General features: G+C 41.1%; 4 protein-coding genes across 5 annotated transcripts in view; 2 read left to right on the top strand and 2 right to left on the bottom strand.

Annotated features, from left to right (window-relative positions):
- LOC124349621 (LIM homeobox transcription factor 1-alpha-like) overlaps positions 1–19,278 on the top strand; it is a 947,038-nt gene that overhangs the window by 806,479 nt on the left and 121,281 nt on the right. The window lies entirely within an intron of this gene.
- LOC124348464 (alpha-(1,3)-fucosyltransferase C-like) lies at positions 14,292–15,089 on the bottom strand. The gene has a single exon (XM_046798685.1). It carries the CDS (start codon positions 15,087–15,089, stop codon positions 14,292–14,294), a length of 798 nt encoding a protein of 265 aa, XP_046654641.1.
- LOC124350082 (nucleolar protein 16-like) lies at positions 16,639–17,543 on the bottom strand. The gene is made up of 4 exons (XM_046801094.1): positions 17,297–17,543; positions 17,112–17,226; positions 16,902–17,045; positions 16,639–16,830 (listed from the first exon to the last, which is right to left on the bottom strand). The coding sequence occupies exons 1-4, from the start codon at positions 17,395–17,397 to the stop codon at positions 16,678–16,680; spliced, it is 513 nt and encodes a 170-aa protein (XP_046657050.1). The 5' UTR covers positions 17,398–17,543; the 3' UTR covers positions 16,639–16,677.
- Positions 17,648–19,146, top strand: LOC124349907 (probable RNA polymerase II nuclear localization protein SLC7A6OS). 2 transcript variants are annotated; one of them, XM_046800840.1, is made up of 5 exons: positions 17,648–18,021; positions 18,083–18,229; positions 18,285–18,505; positions 18,572–18,694; positions 18,769–19,146. In XM_046800840.1, the coding sequence occupies exons 1-5, from the start codon at positions 17,875–17,877 to the stop codon at positions 18,992–18,994; spliced, it is 864 nt and encodes a 287-aa protein (XP_046656796.1). In that variant the 5' UTR covers positions 17,648–17,874; the 3' UTR covers positions 18,995–19,146. The 2 variants fall into 2 exon arrangements, with proteins under 2 accessions (XP_046656796.1, XP_046656797.1); XM_046800841.1 differs by having other exon boundaries at positions 17,702–18,021; positions 18,772–19,146.

Raw genomic sequence — 19,278 nt, 5'->3', positions numbered from 1 at the left:
TAAAAAAAGGAACTTTGGGTTGACTTTTGATTGTAGCAGTTTTGAATTTCGCGGGTTAATTATTATTATCATCTGTTTTCGATTTGAAATGAGTGGAATAGAGAACGGCGGCAGTGTCGTGTGCAAAGCAAACTGATTTCCGTGCATCAGGACCATCATCAAAAGTTTGTCTTTTCAACTTGCAGACTATCGCGCGTCTATTATTAGAGACATTCCCGTGACTAATAATAAGGCCGTCACTTTCACTCACGAAAACAGCAGCCAGCCGTAGACGAGATTGGATATATCCGCGTGCGGGATTCGATGAAACAGCAGAGAGCGGATGATGAGTCTCTTTTGACATCAACTTTCCTCCGCCAGCTGATGCCAGCAGCTCTCTGACATTTCCCAACTTGTAAATGAAAAAATGTCTAAATAGAAAAGCCTAGCTAGGGGATATGCATTATACGATTCCGTCCATTTGATGATATGATGAGCTGTTTATAGATTAACAAAAATAGGAGGAGCAAAACATTTTTTTCCTACCCGCTCAACCTGCCATTTTTATTTTTTTTTTGGGTCGAGAAATTGACGAGGCGGGAAATTTGAAATATCCGGTGATTTCCTATTAGATAATAACAACGGAAGGGGGGAAAGTTGATTACTCTCATCTCCCGCGTGATGATGCCCAAACTGGTATTGCACTTTATTTTGTTATTGGTTGCGAGTATAGAGAGACCGGCAGCAGTCGACCATGTCAGTCCCGCGTCTATATAAATATTATTGATGTAATCGGCGAAAGATGACCCCCGGCCTGATGGAGGGGGAAGATAAATATAGAGACGGGCAGCATCAAAGGGTACGTGCCAACAGACGACCCTAATTGCCTCTGCTCCTAAAATATCTCTGATGCACCAGTCAAACTTGTATGGCAGCTCTTCTCCCCCCTTTATACAACACACAGAGACACTCTGGCGTAGAGGAGGAGTCATCGTCGGCTGCATAAACACATCAACAATTGAATTATAGACACACATAATACGGTGTACGTGTGTACAAGAACACAAATCAGTGTCACTCTTTAATAACTGCCCTGTGTGTGCCCGGCGAACTCTGCTGCTCAAAGTGTTTGGCTCAGATGTGTCGACCAGCAATAACCAAAGTTGATGGGGTGAACACAAAAGAGACGTCAAAGTAGGCTATATTATTATATCAAAAGAGAATAGCTAATCTAATATAATAAAACAAGTGTTGGGTGATTCTTTTGTGTGATGGCTAGATAGATAGAGGTAGATAGATAGTCGGGAAAAGATTTTGGTGGGTGACCGATGGTCGACATTTGTCGGGATTCGGCCGACGCCCTTCTTCTTCTTCTTCTTCCGCCAACTTTTTAAAAATCCAGGGGAGAATTGTTACACGTATATAGAAGAAGGGGCAACGACAACGACACACTTTTGAGGCTTTTCCATCAACTGCTGTATGTTGTGCTGTGGATAATAATTTCTCTCTCGTCGTCTCTTTGTGTTGTTATTTTACATCATAGAAAGACTCCGGTCGGCCATCAGCAGCAGCTCCTCCCATAGACGACATTCAAATACATGGCATAGTACGACGACTGCTTTACTTTCCATCTATAATAGACACACGTAATACGAAATATAGTAGCTGGGAAATCGGCTGGATTATGACAATAATCATAACTATGTGAATCAAAGTTGATTCCTATACGCCTCTATTGATGTTATTCAAATTGTATACTACGTAGGCCTTATATTATTATTATTATACAATAAATCTATATAGATGGAGAGAAATGGAAGAGACCCGCCCACACTTGTGTTATTGTCGTCGTCGTCTATTATTCCGTGTCGTGCTCGCCAGTCAGTGTGAAACCCGACGAGTATCACAACAGCAATCGCCTCCATGTTGACATACGAGTTCATATCATTATAATACTAGCGACTACGACTATATACCCAGCATACGCAGCACACGACGGTTGTATAGATGCGCACCAGATTAAATGTAGTAGTAGATATGTTCTCAGCATATAGCAGTTGCTGTCTATTTGATATAGATCTACTGGCACAGCACTTGTACACGAACGTATATCTATAGTATACAGTACTGTATATAGTAGTCCAATACACAACAACCCCCACACATCAGCTGAGATTGCAAGTGTGGGTGGTATGCTGGAGGGGCTGGGGTAGGAGGAGGAGGAGGAAGAGTATATGTATGCCAATATCTATTGTCACATGCCATGGCCATCCGAGTTGATAGTCGTCGTCGTCGTGGAGAAGGAAAGAGAGTCTGTGCCATTCCTTTTGTTTCCGATCTCTGCTTGCTGCTGCTGCTTCCGTATTTTGTTCTTTGTGCAGTGCAGGACTCATCGGGATGAAGGGGGGAGGGAGCGGGAAATATCCCGAACCGGAAAGATCACGACGAGGAAAAGGAAAAGGAAATCAGAGACGACGACAAATGACAGGAGGAGAAATAAAGAAATAAAGAGAAAGAAAAAGGGAAGGAAATGAGAGAATGGCTGGAACGGAACGGAACGGAACCCGAATAGCAGCAGCAAATGGAAAACAAGACAATCCGCCGACGAGAACCGGACGGATGGACGGACGGACGGGGGGGGGGGGGGGGGGGGTGACCAGCATCACTGGGCGGCGGCGGTGCGTCTTATTTCTCTCTCTCTCGTCTCTCTGGTATTAAAAGAAGAAGAAATGTAAAAGGAGCTGGCCAGGAGTGCATAGTAGTCGGCAGTAGTATAAGATGACAGTTGGCATTGACAGATGGGTTATGGGTTATAGGAGTAGGCTATAAAAGCCTCACGCGATATTATATCAACACATGGATGAGTGGATGAAGCCGGGAAACCAACAGCAGCAGCAAATCACACAAAACAGACAAAAGAGAAAGAAGAAAGAAAATATTGCTGATGCTCCGCCTCGTGCTGGTGGACATTTCAATCGATTTAATAAAAATAATAATAGCAGTGGCGGTGGGGGGTCTTTTATTTTCTTGGTCTTTTTATTTTTGATTTCCCCCCACCAATTTGTCTTAATTTAACGAGAGACAAGACCAGCAGGCGATTCATCATACCGTGTCAATTAGTATCCGACCACCCACCCACAATCAGAATTTTGTCGTTTGCCATTCACCACCAGCAGTGCTCAAATGGTCTTATTATCGTCGAATATATAATAAGGGATGAGGAATCGTATATATGGACACCCAAGTTGCAGATATATATTAGTCGATGACGCTCTCGTCGTCGTCGGGTAGTATGTGTGTGGGAGTCTATAGGTGAATCGTGACCGAAACAACAGCCAAAACATGCATCAGCCAACAGTCTCATCATCATCATCATCATCAGCGATCGTCGTTGAATGACAGACGACACTGTCGTCCTTTGAACCCTCCCCCACACCAGCACAGTGTCCCCTATATAGTTCGACATGTATATACAAAAGCTCTTTTGTCTTTTGTGGACGTACATCGTCATATTGTGCAGCAATTCAAACGGTTTTTATATTGAACGCGCTCGCATCAGGATGATTCCAGCAGCAATGTCGTTGTTGTACAACTGCCAGCAAGTTGGAAATTTCTTCTTCTTTTTGATTTGGGGGGTTCATGCACTTTGAGACATTTGGAGAAAATTGGTGCAGCAGGGTCTTGTTTTTCCTGTTTGTTGATATGGGCGATTTCCATTGGCCCGTGGGTTTTAACGAGGACTAGAAAAACGCTGTCGCATCCAACAAACTTTGATGGACGACTGCTGCTGCTGATGTTTTGTCGTTCAACTTTGAAAATGTTCTTTTAGCGTGCGATGTTGTGCTGCTCCTGCCATCGACACGACAGCAGCGCAATCACATAACATGACTGCTGCGGCCGTATAGGTATATGTAGATATAGACATGGCCAAGTTTGAATGATAATATTTCCCCCAGAAAAAGTCAAATGAGTCGCATATATATAGACTTTGTGCAGTTGCGATTGAGACGTGAGCGAATCAGAAGAAGAAGAAGAAATCGATTGAAAAAGATTCGACCTGCATCTGCGGTGCCATATTCTCTTCTCTGCTGCTCCTGCTGGATGTCGCTGGATCCTGTGCATAACCAATCCCGTGCGCACGCGTCTTTCTACATATCTCTCCAGTTTCCCCCTTTTCTTATAAAAGAAAGAAAGAAAGAAAGAAAGAAAAAGGGAAAATTCTGATGCCGAGTGATTGACTATTGAATCATTCAAAAAAAGAGATCAAGGGTCGTGCTGTCCTCTCTCTTTTTTGTTATTACATTAGAAATTCCATGGCAATTGCAACAAAAGAAGAAGAAAAAGACTCGTCTCTCTCTCTACCTCATCGTCCACATTAGACCGGGGAATAATCCGCCATTGCCATTTCTCTCTCTCTCTGATGATGCAGAAAAAGTCTGAATTACCTTGTGTAATACATTCGTCTATTATATAATACAACCAAACATGGGTATAGGAGCACCAGTGAATGTACTATAGATTCACCGGGCATCATCGCATCATCTGATTGGAAACATGTGCTGCTGCATCTATCCAAGTGAGCGCGCTCCTCATTCCACGCTTGTATTTATTTATTATCCGGAATGATGAAATGCTGCCGCTGGAAAATACAATTGGGGCGGCGGGGTTGCAGACCCCACGTTTGATCCATTGAAATTCCCCTTTTCTTTCAATCGTCGTACTAGAAAGAGAGCCAGACGGACTGCTCTTGGGTTATATCCGTGCTGTACAGCCCGGATCTGTAGAGAAAGACGTGGAATAAAAAGATATCCATTTAAAGAGAGGAGGGAGAAAGAACCCCCTATAAAAAGAGAACCGGTGCGCAGAGTCAAACTGGGAAATAAAATGAAATACAAAAGTTGGCGGGTACATATATAGAAGAAGATGTTTGGAGTGCGGACCACGTCGTATTATACAAGTGTTGAAATGTCGCTCTCTCTCTCGCTCCTGCTGCTGGAATAACCAGCAGCAGCAAACAGAATCTTTTGAGACATTTCATACATGTGTGTGTATAATAGAGAGTCGTTTGCAGCACTCGCCAGTCCAGTCCAGTCCAGCAGCTTTTATCACCTCTTTCTTTTTTATTTCAAAGGGAAAAAGCGGATGCTGCTGCTGGATGAATGGATATAATACCGCGGCCATCTTTTTAACTTTAGACACGTCACCAAAACATCATTTCACTTTGCCATTTCTAGTTGGAATCACTTTTCATCGAAAGAATTGCCCAATCTTGTGATATTATAACGCCGATATAATAAATCGCCTAAAAGGTGAAAGCTCAAACGTTATAACTGCAAATGAAGGCGCTGATGCCAGCAAATGCTAAAACTGCTCTTATATTATTTTAGACATTTTTCGTCGCCTTTGGTTTTCATTTCCCCCAAGGGATGAGATCCCACCCCCCAAAAAGAAACGGCTTATATTATACAAGAGCTATAGGAGCACAGGGCGGCGATATCTATGATGACCTAATTCAATCGCGCCCAGCTATAACCTATATGCTCATATATTACCACCAGGCAGCACCTTATTCCAGCTATCTTTCGTGACACGCTTTATTCTTTCTTCTTTTCCTTCAAAGGCTTGGCGTTTAACACTCCAAATGCAATTTCCCCTCAGCAGGAAGAAGAAGAAAACGGAGATGAGGGGAAACGGAAATGGCGTATCAAAATATCGCCCCCAGCAGACGACACCTATATGAACTAGCCCGGCCTTGTATAGCTTTTGATATTCTATATCATCAGCATGTTTGTGTGTTTATATGTAGAGCAGCCAAAAATGTATATAAAGTCTATCCTATATCTATATAAAGCGGGTGGGTGGTCCCCCTCTCCAATCCGGGCTCGTCTGCTTAATGCGATGGAAGCCATTTGATGAGATTTCCCCCCCTCTCTCTATATTATTAGACACACACTCTGACGATATGCGCTCGACATGGCACACGAGAGAGAGAGGAAAAACACACTCTCTTCTTCTTCTTCTTTTAGATCCAACAAGGTTTTAAAATCGTTTCAAATATTATTTTAGATAGTTGTAGGCCTTGGCTATATATTTTCCTATATAGTGCTGCCAGCTTGTTATATATGTAGCGGCGATCGATAATCAATTTCTAATTGGATTCACTTGGTCGCCCTCACAGCAATTGATGGCCCGTGTGCAAATGTTTTTCGGCAACAGCTTTTCGATTGGATGGCAATTTTTTCCAATCAACCCGACCACCAAATTCGACATTTTTCTAGACAATTTTCACTTGACTGGGCGTCGCCCGCTTTGTATAAAATACGACGACGAAGGAGAGGTGGGCGGCCGGTCATACATGTGCTGTATGCTATGTATGCTGCTGTGTATTATGTATAGGCTTGCTGCTGCTGCTGCAGCTGGGGAAAACTCATCATCTTTATGACTTGCCATCTGCTGCTGCTCTATGCGCTTCTTTTTTCTTCTATACGTATAGGCTACATATACCCGACCAGCAGCAGCTATATTATAGTAGGCTACCCGTGCAGACTCACTAATAAGTAATAACTTACATTGTTGCTGCTGCCTGTGATGTAGAAATGTATAGAGAACTTTTCCCTCCTATTATTTATTCTCAGAATTTTCTTCTTTCTTTCTTTCTTTTCTTGGTTGTGTGCTGCTGTGCTATACACATTGAAACATGTAAATTTCTGATTAGACTTAACCGAAGAGCCAACATATACGTATATATTCTCTATACTACCTACCTGTATCAATACTGGATTGTATAACTAAATCGATAAAATGGCGAATAATAGAAAAGATCAGCTTTCCTTTTGTCTACTAAATATAGTTTAGAGATGGGATAGTGAATAGAATAAAGGTGGATGAACTCTTATATATATAATAAGACCATCGTGATTGTTTAAAAGCAAAAGTCTATAAAGGACAAAAATCACGCACCGCGCACGTTATTTTTATACATTTCTCTTGTATATAAATAAAACGACGAGTCCCGATGGAAATTGGCCTGGTGCTGCTGCTGCTGCTGCGATCCTGTTGGGGGACATTCATTCATCACCAAAAGAGAATTGATGGCTTATATAGCCTACTTTTTATTTCTTTTTTGTAAAATGCCATCACAGCCATGGCTGTGCTGCCAGCATGGCTGCTGTGGAATAGAGAAAGGCCTTTATCTCTGCTCCAGCACATCATCATCCCAGCACTTTCTATATCCTTTTTCTTCTTCTTTTAAATTTATATTCCTGCTGCTGCTCAGACTGGGTTTTTATAGATATAGAGGACCGGCATTGCTATAGAGGACCTGCTTGCATTCTTCTTCTCTCAGCAGTTCTTTTTCCCCCTGCTCTTGTATGTACCTCAGCGGGCTTTTAGACAAATTGGATGCGATGCGCCAGTCTCTTTTTCTCTATCCGACTTCTTTTCAGCTTCATCTTCTTCTTCTTTGCTGGCGTTCAACAATCGGCAAAGTAGCAAGTTGTGCCTGCTGTCGAAAATAATACAAAAAGGGAAGAAGAAGAAAAGAAGCCACACCTCTTTCCACCAGCACCTTTTCACGTTCAACCTGCTGATGGTTAGATGGGGCGTACATCATCTAATAATTAGCCATCGAAATAAGTCGAAAGTTGGACCAGTCCATCATCAACCGTTCGTGTTTTCAATTAAGCTCCAATTTATTAGGCCTATAATCATCAGCTAAATAACATCATAAATGACTGGGCGCTTCTGCACTTGTCCGTCTCATGTCCCGATCTTATATGTTATATAACAAAGTGCAAATATAGTATAGGTGATCACGACCGTCAACTCTAAACTTTTGTATAGCTAGTCCAGCATTAGTCAACATCATGTAAAAACATTTAGTACAGCAGGGGCGATGCTGGATGTGGTGGAAGTTATTTGCTGGCCTTTTGCTGGGTCTTTTTTTCTCTCTGCTGTATAGATATTTGGCCAGCAATGCAGTCCCTGTGGTCTTGTCGAGTTGCGCTGATGCCCGTCGCTTCTATAATATGCCTGTGTGGTGCTGCTGGGCGTGTATACAAGGCTACGTGAGTGGCCAACACAGCCAAAAGTCGAGGATTATTTTGTGATGATGAATAAGTTCAGCGTTGCCATCAGAGCTAAAAAATGTAGCCGGGCCGTAACTTTCTCTCTGTTGTGCCAGGGGGGCTTTCGGCGGATGCTGGATGTGAAAAAGAAAAAGTTATATAGTCCGGATGGATGGCATCAAGGAAGAGCGGATGATCCGCATCCATCCAGCAGCAGCAGGAACTGTTAGATGAAGATGAAAGCGGAGCGCCAATAATAATAAAAAGATGGAGCCAGCACGGAATATAAGATGATGATGATGTCATAGACTTTATACTTTTGCTGGCCTGATTATTGCAGTGCAGGCACTGCAGGCTGGCCAAGTTATGATGTCCGTCTGTCCGTCCGTATCAGAAACGAATTTACAACCGGACACATCATGTGCATCAGCAGCTACAGCAGACTGTCTCCATCTAGAGACCAGACGGTTAAGCGCGGGCCAGCAAAATAATATGAAATCTCTGAGCTGCTACTGCATTAGAGAGAGAGAGAGGATCAGTATAAAGATCCGGCCGGAGCGGGGGCTTTTATTTATACCCACGGCTCGGAATAAATATCAGCCGGACGGCCGTTATATTACCTTTCACTTCCGTCTTATTCAAGGTCCATCAGCAGCAGCATCGGATGGCGGCCATGATGAAAATCGTTTGATGCTATTATCCATTCCGCTCCAGATAAATGTAATATTATTCTTGGCTGGCTGGCCTTACTGTACACCATAGTAGGCTATCTACACCCTTGCGAAAATAGCAGACGGGCCAACTTATATAATCAAATAAATATAAGAAGAAGCATTACAAACGGAGCCCTTGGATTTGGGTGTTGTAAGGATCTTGTGTCTATAAATGGAGTGCTCCTTACATCAGCGCAAGGAAGGAGTCTGTTTCACGTTTGACAGTCCTGAGAGATATACAAGTACTAAAGTCGTGAGTTGAGAGAGGACGGCCGCGGTGCATAGGGAGCCGAACGACACGTCATTTCGTTCTGTCCCGCTGGCCAGCAGCAGCAGCAAAACTCTCGACGCGACGAGCTGGAAAAATAAAAAAAGAGCTCACACAATGAGAGCAGGTTCACACAGGATCTACAGCTATATAGCTGCTCCTCTGCTATATAGCTCCTGATTTGTATAGGGATGTGATAGGACAACACTGGGAGAATATAAATACACAAGAAATATAAGAAAGCTATATCAGGAAAGAGATAGAAATAGAAATAGGTTCTCTTTCATGTCTGCTGCTGTGATGGCGTGCTATACATAGAGAAAATGATGAAAGCCAACAAAAGGAAAAAGAAAATGAGAATAACATATAGATAGCCTATTCTCTAGATGTTATTCATATCCCTATATGTAGCTCAGGCTTCTTCTTTTTCTTTTTTGGGGGCCTTTTTCAGCTATTAAACACAAGAATTCACCCTGGCCAAATTTTAAAAGGAGCAAGGAATAGATACAAAATCGATCTAACGAGCTGCCTATAATAAAAGGCCAAAGGCGAATATAATAATAATAAATATTGCCACAATAGAGAAACCAGCAATCGCACCCGCATGTTTTTATATTCTTCTCCTTCTTTTATTCACTTCGGCCGGCGCGGTGCTGGATCAGCGTGGGCTGATGCCGGAAAGGACTCCTATTTATGGAAGTACTGTACATCGATCCTGAATAGACTCTAACCTTTTGTGATGCTGTGTACGTATTTATCATGTGGTTATACTATATTGCGGGATGTGTGTAGGCCTAACACGTGCGTCATTCTTCTTCTTCTTTTCATCCGCCGCGGTATAGGATCAGCATGCGCCGTTTTTCCTTGATGGATAATATCAAATTCCCCTATGTCCCCCTATGAAATAGAGACACACAGTCTCACCACGTATCTTCATTGACGTCTATGGGATGATTACACAACAGCAACAAAGCGGAGAGACTGTGAAATTGGCCGTGATTGATGATGAAAGCCCCGATGATCATTTCTCGCCTTGAATATTAGCACTTCATCATCATCTTCTTCTTTCTTTTATTATTCACTCGGCATTTTGACTTTGATATTCTCTTTTTTGAGATGATATAAAACATCGTCCGCTGATGGCGAATTTCATCAATCGAAAAATGTCGCCCTTCTCTTTCATCTTCTTCTTTCAACTCCCTCGGCGGTTATTATTCATTAGATTCACCAAGATTCCGCAATTTCGAAAGAAGCCCCGTTAGGCTACACACAGCAGGAGGATTGTCCTGCTGGGCTTCCTGGAATAGGGATGATGTAACGCCCGCACATCAGCACAGCAGTCCCGCGCGCAGCAAACGATCCATCGTGATGCCGCGGAACAATGGCCGTCCATCAGTTGAGTCTACATCCAACCTTGGATGATGATGAGTCTCTATATATCATTTCTTTTCTTTCTTTTAGAATAGATAGATATAGTCGACGACGTTATTTATTATAGATTATTCTTTGGCATCATCAGATATCAAACGGGGATGGACTATTTTTAGATTTCCGTTCAAAAAGATGATCCAAACTGTCACTCCCAGCAACGATCCTTTTTTTCCATCCATCAATATGAGCTATTAGCTGCTGGCCGCGATATAGGATGGTGGCATCTCTATAGAATTGCACGGCGCCTTTAGTAAAAGAAAATAAGTCACAAAGAATCTATAGAGAGACACAAAACAAGTCTATAACTAATGGAATGAACCCATCATGGCAAAAAGGTCCATCTCGTCTATTATAAAGAAGAAGAAGAAGAAAAGACATTTTCTACTTTTTACTGATGGATTCCACATCGCCTTTTGTTATTCTTCTACTTGCCCAGAAATCATGTGTCCGAGAGAGAGTCGAAATCCGGCTCAGCCATCAAATGCTCATTCGTCCTGGCCATCACTTTTCTTTGAGAGTCTATTATATATAAAACGAACTATAGATAGAAGTGCCTTTTTCGTGCTGTGTCTAATGGAAAAGGAATGTTGTTTCTTTCTTTTTTCAAAAAAGGATTTCGCCCCTGTTTCCCCCCATCAATCTATAGAAATATGTGTGTAACAATAACACTTGCAACACGCGCCTAATGGCATGTCCCACCACATCAGAGAATATATAGGCCATCTGGGCTGGCCAATATATATAGAGTATACTAGCTCATCCTTTTTCTTTTAATATTTATAGAGAACTTTGAAGTGTGTTGTGTGCTGTGCGCTGTTGGGTGATGGGTCCACTTGTGTATTTAAGAGCCGGCCATCATCTCGGCCAGTTGTAGACACACAGCACACACATCAATGACGATGATGAAGAGGCACTGCGCTTATAAAAATAGACAGGATTTATATATCAAGTAAACGACATACACGGCAAGCTCTATATATATATAAAAGCTTTATATATAGCTGTATAGAGAGTAATAGTCTATATTTCTCTTTCTGTGCTGTGCAGCTTTTCTCCAAATGACAGCAGTGGATGATGGATGAATCTAAATGCCATATATCCGCCGAAAAGAGATGATGGTCTGAGAGGTCAATTCCTCCAAGTAATAGCTCACACACACACACAACACGGCCGCAAACTTAAATATCGACGCCGCCGGGATTTATATATCCCGCCACTGACTTTTTTTGGGCGTTGCCTTTTATCTTCCATTGGCAGACCACCTCCCCACTGGAATAAGAAAAAAAGAGTTGATTTTCACACGTCGGCGAATATAACCAACGTGTGAAAATAATTGGAGGCCAAACGATTCCACATCCATTAGAACAAATCCCCCCACCGTCGCCGCCACCGCCTATTGTCAAAACTTTTATTCGGGATTTTTTAAAAAATAATCCCGACGTGCTCTGACGTGCATAGCCAATGCGAGGACGACGAACGACAAACGGGTTCATCACACGTTTCATTGTCTCCCTCCTTGTGTTGGTTTCTTTATTTCCCAGTCGACTATGTTATATGGATGTGAATTGGTACATATATAAAAGAAAAGATAAGAAATAGACAAGGGAAATAATGCTGATGGGGTCGGTGCATCAGCAGGGGTTTGCATAATAATGGGCACGACGACGACGACGGCGACACTTTTTGATTTTTTGAGTATTGATGTAAGCGCCGTCGCTGCGTCTCTATATGCCCACGGGACTTGACAAATCAAAGGGAAATATGCAAAATCAAAAGTCAAAAGGAGAAAAGGAGAAAAGAAAAGTTGGAGAGCAATGGCTGCATGGTGCAGACATTTCCTCGTCTGCTGCTGGTTTGTTCTCCGTGACACACGTGACCGCAGAAACCACCACATCATCATAGCCACTATAATCGAGACTATAGTAGGAAATGAATAGGCGAATACAACCAGACCAAATAATCATCGCCATCAACGCACAGAGCGACAAAGTTATTGTTACGTTGGGTGCGAAATAATAGTCTGACCAACTCTTTCTCCTCTGGCCCGGTAGTGGCGGTTATTCCAGCCAAAGTTTTGGGTGATGGACCATCAGGGAATAATAATCTGGCCGTCCGGCCAAAACTTTGATGCTGCTGCTGCTGCTGCTGGGCCCATTCTAAACTGCTGCTGGCATCTCTCGCTCGGTTGACAAAAGTCCGTTTAGATTATTATTTATTATTCAATGCTGGGCGCTTGAAAGCTCTCTTTCTCTTCCGGGTTGCGTCCGGATGAGCTGCTGCTGCTGTCGTTTCGACCTTCAATTGGACGAACAAACCAACATTTTGGGGCTTTTTCTATTATATAATTTCCAAGTTTTCGACATGTACCGCGCTCGTTTGATGAGTGTCGTCGACTTTTCCCTTTGTGGATGAAATCAAAGTTTCGCCGTCCTCAAATCATGTCATCCACAGCAGCGACGGGCACAAGGGAATTGTCTGGACGGGCGGCCGGCCAGCCGGCCGGCCAAGGGAATAATGCAGGTGTCCCTCTCGAGAGGATTGGCCCTTGTACTACCAAACTTGAAATTCCTCGCTGCTGCTAAAAACTCATTCTCCGAAATACCATGGACCATGGTGCACTAATGGACACTCAACTTTTAGTATTGCAAATTTAATTTAATCGCTATTATCTGGTTTTATTCAATTTATTTAGTTTTATTTTTTTTAATTTTTTTTTTAGTCTAAATTTAATAATAAACTCATTGACTTTTGACAGAGCTTTTGAGTCAATTTATTCCGGTTCATTTTCGCAATCTGACAAATGCAACATCCCAGATTGCAGACTACAATTTAGCCAACGACACGCACGTGAAAGTACGAAACTTTGTCTTATTCTTTTATTTTTAAAAGTGTGTAAAAATCATCTAAACACCTGCAATTGTGCACTGGAATGGACATTCTACTAATATTTTGGCAGGTATATTTTTGTATTTTGTAAACCCGAGTGTGAATCATTTTGTAGTGTATAGCAAGCTGGCAGAGACAGACATGGCTTATTCTTTCTAGGCCAGGCATTGCAGAATTAGTAGAAAATGAATAAGGAATCATTTCAGAGTCTTCTTGTCCCAACATTATCCATGTGAACCAATCACTTGGTGGTTCTCACTGGTGGTGCAACTTAAACAGTAAACTGTCAGAACTACAGAGCACAGACAGGTTTTTCCCATTCGTTATCAGCTAGGAATTTATTTATTGAGTTAAAAAACAAACAAAATAAAACTGAATGACAACCCAAATATTATCAAGTTTATTGTTTATTTGGTTAAGACGAAAAACTTTGATTTCATTGCATTACATTTTTCAAAAACAAATTATTGAATTTTTTTTTTTTTTTAAATTTGTTTTTGCTAGTCTTAACCAATCAAAACTCATTTTTGAATCTCCTGCTTGTTACTGATGCGAAATACAAGAAGGATCGCAAACAATTTACATGAAAGTATACACGCGAGATTAATGAAAGTATCAGTTTGTTGAACAAAAATAAGATGAACATTGTAAAAGTTATTTCTAACATTTTATCCTTTGGCCTTATTGTCTAATATTGCGAATATGCACAAACGACCTTTGTCGATTTAAAAAATGTCAAATAGTTAACGCCCAAATCCAACCAAATGACATTCGAAGAAAGAAAATCTCTGTAGAATAATTATTTCAATTTGAAATTTCAGATGGAAAAATTGATCCTGGACTCCTGGACAAAGGGAAGAGAATAGAAAGCGCCCTTCGCAGAAAAGCCTTCAGGTACTGATTTAAAACTAAAAAAAAGTTGTCCAAAACATATTTTTTTAAAAAAAACTATGATGTTCTCTGAATGGGCGTATCTCCAACCTTTAAATTGCAGGTATCGGGATCGTCGACCCACCACTGGAAAATGTCGTCGTACGTCTTGGACGGCAATCGTTCGTCGTTGGCCAATTTGCACAGGTGACACCAGCCCTGTTTGGTCGTCAACTGGACATTGAAATGTCGCTTCCACTCAAAGTAGCGCCCATACAGCGAATCTGACGCGTTCAATAAGAGAAGATAATTGCCAAGTTGCTCAGGTGAGTCAAAGTCTTTGGCATCAATAAATGAATGAGGCGGTGCGAATCGGTTGTAATCCACTCCGCCCATGACGATGGGCACGGCGTCGTAGAGGAGGGCCCTCGTCAATTTCTCCGTCACGTAATCGGTGCAAAATGAATTCTCGAACGCCACGTAGAACTTGTAATCGCTGCGAATCATTTCCAGGCATCTGTCGCCGCAGGACAAGTTGCCGCATTTGCCGTAAATGTCCACAGGTACGTGTCGGCCCAGTTCCTTCACGTAATCTTCCCGGTGGATGGACGTGACGCAGTTGGACACGAACCAGGCCGTCAGTTTCTTCTTGCCGCTGGATGGTGATGGGCTGGATGTCGTGACGTCACCGCTGTGCTGGAAGGTCGGATAGCTCATTGCGCTGATGGGATGCTTTGAACGCGGGACAACAAAGCCGTAGGAATCACGCTGGACAATGTCGGAATCGAGCCGATAGGTCATGGTCCAATTGAAGAAGGAGAATCGAGTGCGTGGGTCGAGCATCGACTGCGGGTCCGTGTTGACTGGCGACTCCATTTCAAAGAAAACGAATCGCTGGTGAGGGAAACGGTGAGGCGGCAAATCGGAGAAATTCAAATTCTGGGCGGAGAAGACGACGACTTGGCTGCCGTTGAATTGCGATCGGTCGTTGGTCACTTGGCACGTAGAAATGGGACATTGAGCCTGAATAAAAGGTTCACGTCCGAAGCCGAACGTGAAATCCTCGATGCCGAAGAAATCGTTCCAGTAGAGAATCGTTTTAAACTCTGCCGGTTGTTCCATTTTCTCACTGTCGTTGTTCCGGTCGCCATTTGTCTGGATCTCAAATTGAATCTTTTAATAAAAGAAAATAGAAAATGCTAGGACACAATGGGGCCATTTAAAGAAAAAGAGTAGAAATCAAATGGTCTAATAATACTTGATTGGCATCCAATTGAAAATGTGCGTAGGTGACGAAGAGTAGTGCGAAGCCGAACAAGAAGATGGCCCAAATGCTGTGCTTCCGGCTGCAGCCAGACAACAAAGCCATATCTGCTCAAGTGGATTCAATCTTTTCTCAAAGGAAACACTCTTTCTTCGAGGCGATTATATTTTATAATAAAAAGAGTAGCAGAGAAAGATGCGGAGACAATTTCTTTTCTGTGGGTCTCTAGAGTCTTAAAAAGCGTTGCCAAATTGGCGACTCTGAATTTTTACAATTTCCTACTTTTTTTGGTATTTAACTTTCCAGGAAATGGTATAAAGCTCTTCCGTGATGTCGCTGATTGAATAAGCAATTTCGCAGTGTTTAGGGATTGAATAATCAAAAAGTTGGTCGGGTTTATCTATTCGTCTTTGCACACCCGCAGGAACCCGAGAGCAGAGGATAAAGCGTTATTTGACCTAATCCAATTAGATATTTCCCTCACACAACAACAACAGAGATGCCCTCAACTGCGAATTCAACCGTCGTCGATCCTTTTATACGCGCTAAGCTAAGCCATCCCGTATATATAACTATTCAATCATTAGACTCGACCATGCAAGTGTATATGTACGATAATATATACTTGCGGGCGCTGCCAGAACTTTGTTTCCACCCTCCACGTTAGAAAAAGAGACACCGATAATATCGTAGACTAGAAATGGAAGCCATCGTTATACAGAATCGTCAACGGCGTGTGAGAAACCAAAGGTGTGCAATAAGATGGAACGACGACGCCCCTGCTGCTCTGAAAAAATAACGAGATGGTTACGGAAAGTAGAAAATAATCGACTTTAGAATATTGAAACCGTAAAAATCTCGGCCTTTTTCATTTCTATCCACAGGCATTATGCAAACGCAATGAGAATTTTCAGCTACTTATCAAAAGGTCCTCATTTCTATTAGGTTTCTAATAAATGCTAAGTGCTTTTTTTCTTTTTAAAATTATGATTGGACTATCTAAACTGTAATCTTGCCTATTATTTTCCTATTCCATTTCAACTTTTTTTTTTAAATATTAAAACAAAAAAGGATGTACAGGCTAAGTTATTCCTTGTCCACTCAGCAGTTTTTTTCCGTGATGTTTACACATGAGCATATTAATTTCACTTAAAAAAGATGTAAAGAAAGTCCACAGTTTATTAAACAAATGTTCAAAAATCACTCCTTCACAGCTTCTTGGGAAGGTGGTAGTTTTCCACACGCTTTCATGAATTTGACCAAGTAAGCAGGCCTTTTCTTGAATTGTTTGATTTTCTGTCTTATCTGGGCTGCAGTTTCTTGATAATGGTTGTTTTTGTCCATGGCCATGGCCTAATGAAAATTAAAAAAAACAAACATTAATAGCCACACACATTCTTCAACTAAAATAAATCACCAATCACCTCATAGTCTTCCCCGTGCTTTCCAAGAAGATACTCGATCCACTTGACCTTTTCTTTTGGCATCCTCATGGTTCCCGTTCTGGGGGCATTCATTTCCTGTTCAAGTTCTTTTACGACAGCTGTAGGCTCTCTGGGTACACGTTCCTAATCAAAATTTAAAATTCTAAATTTGACAACAGGAGCAAACAACTTTTTTAACAAAAATGTTACCAATGGCGTCTTTGAGCTGACAGGTAATGATCTGTTTGCATCGTACACTAGACCCATTGATCTTAGATTTGTACTTGCAGATTTATCACCTCTCCAACTATTTTTAATTGCTTTACTAAATAAATAAAGTTAATTATTATCAGCATTTACAAAATAAAATCACTAAACAGGGAGATGATGCTTACCAATTGATGTTTGGAACTTTTTTAGCCTTCTTTGCAACCTTCTTTTTGTCCACATGATATTGAAACTTCTTCCTTCCTCTGGATTTTTTGTTGCTCACCATTTTTTGTAATTCGCTTTAACTTGAACAAACTGAGTTTGCAAATGTCAATGCGTCTTTCTTTGCTGAAGCAGACGCTACGTTCTTCTATCACTTCACGTGGTCAACTCAGCTCTAGCGTGGAATTTTCGAACTCGACATCGAAGTCTCTGAAATCAGAAAGGACTTAGAATAACAAAAAATTACCATAACTTGTTAATTTTGATCTCCAAAAATAGAGAATAAAAGAAACAAATTCATTAATTTTATTGTACATTGCTAGGCAAGTTAAAAATTAAAAATTTAAAAAATTCGACTCCGATACTAGAGAAACTGGCGGGGAATCTCAGAACCCCCTATTTAAACACCCGCCAATACGCAATCCAGCAAATTGTCCAAGGGAGCAGACAGTAGACCGTTACCACAGACTACGAAGTGTCTGTCGTTATTTCGAAACAAATCGTTAAATTGAACGGGATTTCAATAAAATTACACACAAAAATGACGTCTATCGTAAGAATTAAACGTAGGCAAAGTCAGGAACCAGCTGAAGCCCTTGTTCTTGCAACCAAACGTATTAAAGTGGAAGGTTCTGAACAGGCAGTTGAAGAGAACATTTTCAGATTTTGTGGATCTACAGAGAATGAGGTATTTGGTTTGATTTTCATGTTTGTTTGCCAATTAGTAATTCTATTGATGGACTGTACAGGAAGAAAATTTGCAAAATATTGCTAAATTGGTTGAAAAGGGAAAGTTGTTGTCTCACCGTCAAACTCTAAAGGCTTATAAAAGCTCTTCATTTCAGTCAAGAAAAGAAGAAAGTTCAGTTGCTATAAACAGTGAAAAGAAATATAAGGTATTTTTCAAATAAATCTCATAGTTGTTAAACTTGGTTAAAGTTTATTTATTAGGTTCTCAACACATTCCGGGATCTTGATGCCACAAATACGATGAAAGTTTATGACCTTGTACTTGAAGAACATGAAAAAGGTGAAATTGCCACTTGCAATGGAATCCCTCTTGTTGTAGAGAAGTGTGAAGTATTGAAAGAAAATGAGAAGGAGTGTGTCTTTGATTTGTACTACTGTGAAGGAGGAACATTTGATGACTCTTACATTGATCGTCTCATGAGGTACACATAATCAGTGTGGATTCTGTTTTAAATCTTCATATTTTTTATTGTTATTATTATTTGTAGTGTTCAACCCTATTACAACTCTGGAGATCATGAAGACAGTGAAACCGACCACAGTGACGATTCGAATGATGAAAACAACTACCGCAATGAATATCCTGATACAGATCCCGATGAAGAACAAGGGTAAATCAATCATGAATTTCCAATTGTAAAATAAAATCACAATTTGATGCTTATAGTTTATTATCTCATTTCAGAAGTGATGAAGATGTTATTGGGAAAATGTCTGGAATGTATTTGGATGCAACTAACGAATTGTCGTCTGATGATGACGATTTTATCTACTCAAAAGACGACTATCCCCGACACGGTGATGCCTACGCCAATTTTAAGATACGGGTAATGAAGGATTTGCAAGGGAGTGATTACGAGAGCGACAGCGATGACCAGTCAGACGACCAGATCGTTGAGTGTTTAGATTAAAAGTATATTGCTTGATCGGAAAACTTATTTTAAACCTTTTCATGTAAGTAAATTCTCTAAATGTGCATGTCGGGTTGGATATGTTCTCATTTAATATGTTAAACAAAATTGTATTATACAAATTTTTCTTAAAAAATAGCGCATTGATTTAATGTCGACTACACTACAGCTGCTTTTTAAATTGAAACTACAGTACCGTAAAGTATAGATTTTTAAAAATGCCTGTACATAGAAAGATGTAGGAAGTAGTAAATCGTAAATCTATTAGCTAAAACATCTTATAG

The sequence above is a fragment of the Daphnia pulicaria genome, chromosome 7, assembly GCF_021234035.1.
Source record: "Daphnia pulicaria isolate SC F1-1A chromosome 7, SC_F0-13Bv2, whole genome shotgun sequence".
In the NCBI taxonomy this organism is placed as follows: domain Eukaryota; kingdom Metazoa; phylum Arthropoda; class Branchiopoda; order Diplostraca; family Daphniidae; genus Daphnia; species Daphnia pulicaria.
The sequence above is the reverse complement of the archived record's forward strand: the minus strand, read 5'-3'. Positions and strand labels throughout refer to the sequence as shown.